Source organism: Oncorhynchus masou, unplaced genomic scaffold, assembly GCF_036934945.1.
Source record: "Oncorhynchus masou masou isolate Uvic2021 unplaced genomic scaffold, UVic_Omas_1.1 unplaced_scaffold_1991, whole genome shotgun sequence".
In the NCBI taxonomy this organism is placed as follows: Eukaryota; Metazoa; Chordata; class Actinopteri; order Salmoniformes; family Salmonidae; genus Oncorhynchus; species Oncorhynchus masou.
The window spans coordinates 1-8,716 of record NW_027008482.1 but is presented as its reverse complement, the minus strand read 5'-3'; the positions used below and the strand labels follow the sequence as shown (position 1 = coordinate 8,716).

The window sequence follows — 8,716 nt, the reverse complement described above, 5'->3', positions numbered from 1 at the left end:
AACTCTGGGTCTTCCTTTCCTGTGGCGTTACCAATGAGAGCCAGCTTCATCATAGCACTTGATGGTTTTTGCGACTGTACTTGAAGAAACTTTCAAAGTTATTTATATTTTCCGTATTGACTGACCTTCATGTCTTACAGTAATGGTGGACTGTCGTTTCTCTTTGCTTATTTGAGCTGTTCTTGCCATAATATGTACTTGCTCTTTTACCAGATAGGGCTATCTTCTATATACCCTCCCTACCTTGTCACAACACAACTGATTGACTCAAACTTATTAAGCAGGAAAGAAATTCCACATATTAACTTTTAACAAGGCGAACCTGTTAATTGAAATGCATTCCAGGTGATTACCTCATGAAGCTGGTTGAGAGAATGCCAAGAGTGTGCAAAGCTGTCATGAAGGCATAGGGTGGCTACTTTGAACAATCTCAAATATAAAATCTATTTTGATTTGTTGAACACTTTTGTGGTTACTACATGATTTCATATGTGTTATTTCATAGTTTGAATGTCTTCACCATAATTCTAAATGTAGAAAATAGTTTAAAAAATAAAGAAAAACCCTGCAATGAGTATGTGTGTCCAAAGTTTTGACTGGTACTGTAAATGTAAACAGGAGTAGTAAATGACCAGTAGTAGGATAAATAGATAGATACTAATGGTAATCAATAATCAATGGACAGCAGTGTAATGGAGTAATAAATTGAATCAGTAATCATTGTAGCAGCAGGGTAACTTGTGACTGAGTGGGTAGAGGCCTGTGGATGTGAACGGAGTCAGTGGGAGAGCAGTCTTATTACCAGAGGATAGAAGCTGTGATTTTTCATAATCAAGGGCCCATCTCTTACAAGATAAAACTGGAATAAAAACTATTCAAGCGAGTTGGTGTCTGACAGGGCTTGTTGTTAGGGTATGTTGGGGATGGGGCTTGTTGTTAGGGTATGTTGGGGGTGGGGCTTGTTGTTAGGGTATGTTGGGGGTGGGGCTTGTTGTTAGGATATGGGGGGAGGGTACAGGGGAACTAGAGGTTGCCCTCCGCCCTATTTTGACTCGCGTGTTTAAGTCAGCGATCATCTTTCACCACGACTTCTAAAGTTGACCTCGGTAATGTTCTTCTCACACCTCCCATGGTCTCCTCCTCCGCCTCCCCCGGCCTCCCCGCGGCAGATGGGGAGTGTAGCTGGGCGCCTCAGCCCACATTTTGGCAGGTCTGCAGGCTGTTGCGGCCTGGCGGTTGGGAGGGCCTAGCCGGAGAGATTAAATATTCATGTTAGGCAGAGTGAATGGGCTCCCTGGGCGTAAGGAGCGTGCCTGAGTGTTGTTCAGGCCGGCCTATAGGTCTCATTAGCCTGCTGACGGGGGAGCAGGTCATGGTGATTTACACAGCTTTTCTACAATCCAGGCCTACCGCCTGTCATGCACGCACACACAGCGCAAAAACACACACACAGAACGCATGTCAATACACACACACACAGCGCACAAGAACACACACACGGAGGGCATGTCAATACACACACACACACACAGCACAAGAACGCACACACAGAGCGCATGTCAATACACACACACAGCACAAGATCACACACACGGAGGGCATGTGAACACACACAGCACAAGAACACACACACAGAGCACATGTCAACACACACGGCGGAAATACACACTCACAGAGTTGTATAACCTATCAGACTGGATTCTAGAATCCTTGGCTATATGTTTTATAACCTATCAGACTGGATTCTAGAATCCTTGGCTATATGTTTTATAACCTATCAGACTGGATTCTAGAAGCCTTGGCTATATGTTTTATAACCTATCAGACTGGATTCTAGAATCCTTGGCTATATGTTTTATAACCTATCAGACTGGATTCTAGAAGCCTTGGCTATATGTTTTATAACCTATCAGACTGGATTCTAGAAGCCTTGGCTATATGTTTTATAACCTATCAGACTGGATTCTAGAAACCTCCTGGATGGCTATATGTTTTATAACCTATCAGACTGGATTCTAGAATCCTTGGCTATATGTTTTATAACCTATCAGACTGGATTCTAGAAGCCTTGGCTATATGTTTTATAACCTATCAGACTGGATTCTAGAATCCTTGGCTATATGTTTTATAACCTATCAGACTGGATATGTTTTATAACCTAGAATCCTTGGCTATATGTTTTAAAACCTATCAGACTGGATTCTAGAATCCTTGGCTATATGTTTTATAACCTATCAGACTGGATTCTAGAATCCTTGGCTATATGTTTTATAACCTATCAGACATTCTAGAGGCTACATGTCATTCTAGAGGCTACATGTCATTCTAGAGGCTACATGTCATTCTAGAGGCTACATGTCATTCTAGAAGCTACATGCCATTCTAGAGACTACATGTCATTCTAGAAGCTACATGTCATTCTAGTGCTTCTACACCTGCATTGCTTGCTGTTTGGGGTTTTAGGCTGGGTTTCTGTGTAGTACTTTGATATATCAGCTGATGTACATTTACATTTAAGTCATTTGGCAGACGCTCTTATCCAGAGCGACTTACAAATGTAAGAAGGGCTTTATAAATAAATTTGATTTAATATGTGTGGCTGTGTGTTTGTTTGCTTGATGCAGTATCCACCACAGGAGGTTGGTGGCACCTTTAATTGGGGAGGATGGGCTCCACAGTAGCCTTTCCCACCTTATCATTTAGCGTTTTATGAAGGTCAAATAGACGCAGTCATCATCAATCACATTACCCGGTCAGCAACTCTCAAGGGCTCTGACGCCTCGTATCTTTCTAAAGGAGTCTTCCGTCAGATGGGGCTGTTGATGAAACGGCTGCTGCTATTCTAATGACTGATTCGTTTCTCGGTAACAAACTATAAACAGTGTGAAAGTTAAGACTCTCCATGCGAGGCAGCAGATGGGAGATGTGGGTGACTGTACGTCTGGCTATGTGACAGAGAGAGAGGGAACGTGAGAGAGCGAGAGAAACGGAGGGAGGGAGAGAGAGGGGGGAGATAGATGAGAGCGAGAGAAACGGAGGGAGGGAGAGAGAGAGGGGAGAGAGATGAGAGCGAGAGAAACGGAGGGAGAGAGAGAGGGGGGAGAGAGATGAGAGCGAGAGAAACGGAGGGAGAGAGGGGAGAGAGATGAGAGCGAGAGAAACGGAGGGAGAGAGAGGGGAGAGAGAGGAGAGCGAGAGATTGTTGATGTTGTTTTGTGTGTTCTCACTTTTGTTTGTTAATTTCACTTGCTTTGGAAATGTAAACATGTTTTCCAATGCCAGTAAATCCCCTTTGAATTGAATCAAATTAAATTGAGAGAGAGAGAGTGAAAGCCAAGGGACACCAGCTGATAGGTAGACTGAGTGAGGAGTTTTCACTTTACTCAAAGCGCAGCTATTAGATGTTATGAGGTTGATTAAGGAGCCATGACACGCTGACTGTTCTATGTGCCACTGTTGAAATGTAAATACTGAAATAAAGTAGAATAGAGTACTGGATCAGACAGCGACGATGGCGAGTATGATGGTTTTAATTGACATGGTGCATGGCGATAATAAGCTAGGCTATATGAGGAGAATGAGGATGAAGATGGCGATTGTGATCATCATCATCTCTTCCTCATCGTCAATCACCATTTTGGGGTAAATAAATACTTAATAATAAATTCATTATTTGTCAATATCTTCATCTAAAAAAACGAGCTGCCGCACACCCAGAGAAAATGTTTATATGTAGAGGAGTTGACTGACGGAGAATAAACTATACGCTATGAAAATAAATAAAGTGACTCGGGACACTGAATACAAACACCCTGTAATTTATTTGATAACCCGCAAACGTTTTGGCATCACTCGGCCTTTTTCACCACTATCAGCATCGGTGATTTTCTTACCTTTTATCCAGAGCGACAAACAATAAGCATTTCCGTACTTTCACCTATTGTCACCAGAAGCCCAAGCCAGTAAACGTTATGCTTGTGTTCTCTAATATTGGCTCCTATAACTACTAAATGATTCATAGCTGTAGTTATACCTACCAGCCCTGTCGTCAGACATATCTGTTATCAGTGATCCGGGTTGTCGGAGACAGGTGTGTCCATCTCCCTGCCTCTCCCTGCCTACCACCTGGCTACTTTTATTACCGCAAATAATCCACAGAGATTGTCCATTTTTATTGTTTATTTATTTTTCAGTTCTCCCTCTATGAGTCTTCTTCTCACTAGCCAATTCCGTTGCTTATCTGCACTAAATTATATTGTTAGGGGATAAGGATGTGGGTAAGTTTTTAACTGATGTTGGCAGCAACACAAACTAGAGGAAGATCAATATTCAGATGAAGTTTGGGGAGATGACAAGGCGAGTACTCCACAACACGTAGTCGTTTAATTATGTATATAAATAGTATAACCAATAATCTGTTTATAGGTGAAACTGCCAAGACTTCAAAAAATAGCCCTTAGAAAAAATGTGTATTCGATCAACAGAAATTGTTCGTTTTTTTTCATGAGACCAAAAAGTCCTCCAATATTATCTGGAATCCAATAAACACAAATACACTCTAGTCGTGAGAATGAATTCGTTTTTTTTAAAGTAAAAATAAAAATAAAACTTTATTTTCTCCAAGACAAAATTAAACTTCTTCAAACAGAATAATAAATTACCTCATATAACAAGTGAAGCCAAATGTCAATCAACATCATGATTGACTTACAACGCACAATAGTTTCAGAAAATAAATTAAGATTGCCCCAATTGTTTTCTTTTGTCGGAAAGACGCAACCATTCGCTATTGGCTGTGCGATCCAAACCTGTGTGCCTCCTAGGGCGGGGTTGGTTGGAGGGGGATATAGTACTGACGGATCAGCCAGGATCCGGAGGTGACAGCCAGGAGATTGTCACAAGTGAGTCAACTCTTAGCGCCGTCCTTGGAGTTTGGAGACACATTTGCAGCGCTGTCCAAACCTGGTTTTGGTGGAATTCTTTAGATTTCACCTTTTTTTGGGGGTCTCTGAATTTCCTCATAATTCTCCAACTGACTTTTACCGCTGTCCTTGAATATTCAAGAGACGTTCCACTGCTGTGCAAATAAATATTAGTTATCCAAGTTAACGCGAAATAACTCACAAAAGCTCCCCAACCGAATCGTGGATGTCTGTAGCGGTTATGACAGCTAAACCCGAACTGTCCGGCTGGCCAGACTTCTCAGCTGAGGACTTCCCCCCGTTAGAACAGTCGAAACTGGGACATCTCGGATCCAGAACCTGGGTAAAATCTGCAGGAGGAGGGCAGTCTCCATACTCACCAAGAGATACGGGCCATTACGCACACAGCGGCTCCATGGATCTCTCACTGGAGAAACTCATGTCGGTGAGTAAACTAGCGGACAGTGGTGTCAGGATAGAGATGGACTTGGATACAGTACAGGCGGACCAGGGAGAAGGAGGTAACCGGAAGCAGAAACGCCGGCGCGTCGCAGCTAACGCCCGGGAGAGGCGAAGGATGCACGGGCTGAACAAGGCGTTTGACACGTTGCGGAGCGTGATCCCGTCCAACAATAATAAATTGTCCAAGTATGATACTCTCCAGATGGCTCAGATCTACATCCAGGAGCTTTCGGAGCTGCTCACCGGGGTGGTGAAGCCAGAGGGCCGGGGAGGGTCGCGGAGTGAATGCACCTCTCCGCTGGGGTCTTTCTCTCCAGAGCCCCGGGAGTGCGGTGGCAGGATGACTGGGATCAGCTCAAGCCTGCAGGACTCCACCTCCCCGCTGCCTCAGAACAGGAGACTGATCGGAGATCAGGAGAACACTGGCCCCGTCGGTCACCTCATCATTCTGTCTGCGCCTAAATCTGATCTAGGATCGGGGAATAAGAGGGTCTCTAACACATCTAACGGGAGTGATGGAGAGTCGTCGCATTACAGTGATTTTGAGGACGGGCAGGCCGGCAGACAGTGCTAATTTTGAAGACTGAACGACACAACAGGAACTCTTATGGGAGACGTTTTAATTTGGATTGTTTAATATTTGATATAAACTGTCTGTGTTTTCGAATACATAATTACGGACACCAAATGGTTTAGCTTGAGACAGTAGTCTATGCCTACTCTCCACTACATTTAGTCAATAACACATTGGTCTCATCTTGCCATATGTATTAGATATGGACACCAGGGTTGGGGTCAATTCCATGTTCAATTCCCGTCAGTTCAAGAAGTACACTGAAATTAAAATTAAAATCTCTTCAATGGCTTGACAAATGGGCAAAAATTGGAATCTGAATGTATCCTAAACTCTGCTTGTCGGCCATCTTGAAAAGTTCTGGGTTAGATTGAGATGGTATTCTAGCCTACATTTAGACACGAACTTGAATATCCCAGTGAGCAAAAGATGTCCCTTTTTATTAAAAAACAAAAACAAATTGCAGTTATAAAACTGCAGTAAAAGGTGGTGTTTTGGGAGGCAGTAGTTGAAGACAAACTGCAGTTTAACTACACTTATTATTATTTCAAATAAGGGTTTGAAAATGAGTCTTCTACTCATAGGGACGTTTCATCATGCCATATTTATTTTTAAATATCGCCACTGATAACTAAAGAAAGAGGTAGCCCACTGTGTGATATTGTAGACTTTATTACGTATTTAAACAAGGCCTTGTAGTATGACTTCTCATAGGGGTTTTCTTTCCTTCCTTGCACTTTATTGACTGAATAAGTCTGGAACATTTGGTTTCAATGTCTGGCTGCATTTATATCTTCTTTTTTTTTAAACATAACTACTTTCTGTATTGTTATTTTGTATTCTTGCAATATTCGTTTTTGATGGAATAAATAAAGTTTAGTATTTGGTAGATACATATTTCAAATGTTTTTTTCTTCTTCTTCTTCAATTTCTCCAGGATAATTCAGTCTTTGTCTGATTTAATTTCAACAGCTTTAACACTACTATGCTACTCTTAGGTCTACTCAATATATTTTGTTTCAATATAGTTTTAATTTAATGCAAGAGATTCATCCATAATATGTAAATGTTGAAATACAAAATGCACACATTACACTTTTGATGTAGGCCTACACTTTGAATACTGAGGGTATAACAGTCACAAGTCACCTCCACATGTCTTCTAGTTCTGATAGAGCTGGTATAACAGTCCCCTCCCCATGTCTTCTAGTTCTGATAGAGCTGGTATAACAGTCCCCTCCCCATGTCTTCTAGTTCTGATAGAGCTGGTATAACAGTCACCTCCCCATGTCTTCTAGTTCTGGTATAACAGTCCCCTCCCATGTCTTCTAGTTCCCATGTCTTCTAGTTCTGATAGAGCTGGTATAACAGTCCCCTCCCCATGTCTTCTAGTTCTGATAGAGCTGGTATAACAGTCCCCTCCCCATGTCTTCTAGTTCTGATAGAGATAGAGCTGGTATAACAGTCCCCTCCCCATGTCTTCTAGTTCTGATAGAGCTGGTATAACAGTCCCCTCCCCATGTCTTCTAGTTCTGATAGAGCTGGTATAACAGTCACCTCCCCATGTCTTCTAGTTCTGATAGAGCTGGTATAACAGTCCCCTCTTCTAGTTCTGATAGAGCTGGTATAACAGTCACCTCCCCATGTCTTCTAGTTCTGATAGAGCTGGTATAACAGTCACCTCCCCATGTCTTCTAGTTCTGATAGAGCTGGTATAACAGTCACCTCCCCACGTCTTCTAGTTCTGATAGAGCTGGTATAACAGTCACCTCCCCATGTCTTCTAATTCTGATAGAGCTGGTATAACAGTCACCCCTCCCCATGTCTTCTAGTTCTGATACCTGATAGAGCTGGTATAACAGTCACCTCCCCATGTCTTCTAGTTCTGATGGACCTGATAGAGCTGGTATAACCTCCCCATGTCTTCTAGTTCTGATAGAGCTGGTATAACAGTCCCCTCCCCATGTCTTCTAGTTCTGATAGAGCTGGTATAACAGTCACCTCCCCATGTCTTCTAGTTCTGATAGAGCTGGTATAAACAGAGTCTTCTAGTTCTGATAGAGCTGATAGGCTGAGATAACAGTCACCTCCCCATGTCTTCTAGTTCTGATGGACCTGATAGAGCTGGTATAACAGTCACCTCCCCATGTCTTCTAGTTCTGATAGAGCTGGTATAACAGTCCCCTCCCCATGTCTTCTAGTTCTGATAGAGCTGGTATAACAGTCCCCTCCCCATGTCTTCTAGTTCTGATAGAGCTGGTATAACAGTCACCTCCCCATGTCTTCTAGTTCTGATGGAGATAGCTGGTATAACAGTCACCTCCCCATGTCTTCTAGTTCTGATAGAGCTGGTATAACAGTCCCCTCCCCATGTCTTCTAGTTCTGATAGAGCTGGTATAACAGTCACCTCCCCATGTCTTCTAGTTCTGATGAGAGCTGGTATAACAGTCACCTCCCCATGTCTTCTAGTTCTGATAGAGCTGGTATAACAGTCCCCTCCCCATGTCTTCTAGTTCTGATAGAGCTGGTATAACAGTCCCCTCCCCATGTCTTCTAGTTCTGATAGAGCTGGTATAACAGTCACCTCCCCATGAGTTCTGATAGAGCTGGTATAACAGTCACCTCCCCATGTCTTCTAGTTCTGATGGACCTGATAGAGCTGGTATAACAGTCCCCTCCCCATGTCTTCTAGTTCTGATGGACCTGATAGAGCTGGTATAACAGTCACCTCCCCATGTCTTCTAGTTCTGATAGAGC

General features: G+C 42.8%; 1 protein-coding gene and 1 long non-coding RNA gene across 2 annotated transcripts; one reads left to right on the top strand and one right to left on the bottom strand.

Moving 5' to 3' along the window:
- Nucleotides 1–4,862: 4,862 nt before the first annotated feature.
- LOC135532701 (transcription factor Atoh1-like) lies at nucleotides 4,863–6,851 on the top strand. Its single transcript, XM_064960168.1, has one exon. The coding sequence runs from the start codon at nucleotides 5,149–5,151 to the stop codon at nucleotides 5,956–5,958; it is 810 nt and encodes a 269-aa protein (XP_064816240.1). The 5' UTR covers nucleotides 4,863–5,148; the 3' UTR covers nucleotides 5,959–6,851.
- A 559-nt stretch (nucleotides 6,852–7,410) lies between these two features.
- On the bottom strand, nucleotides 7,411–8,543 carry LOC135532700 (uncharacterized). Its single transcript, XR_010454381.1, has 5 exons — nucleotides 8,412–8,543; nucleotides 8,279–8,366; nucleotides 8,099–8,230; nucleotides 7,872–7,959; nucleotides 7,411–7,559 (listed from the first exon to the last, which is right to left on the bottom strand). It is a non-coding gene; the product is annotated as an uncharacterized LOC135532700 (long non-coding RNA).
- Between the last annotated feature and the right edge of the window lie 173 nt (nucleotides 8,544–8,716).

Excerpts from the sequence above, each read along its gene's own strand:
- LOC135532701 (XM_064960168.1), top strand. The coding sequence starts at position 5,149 with ATGTCTGTAGCGGTTATGACAGCTAAACCCGAACTGTCCGGCTGGCCA.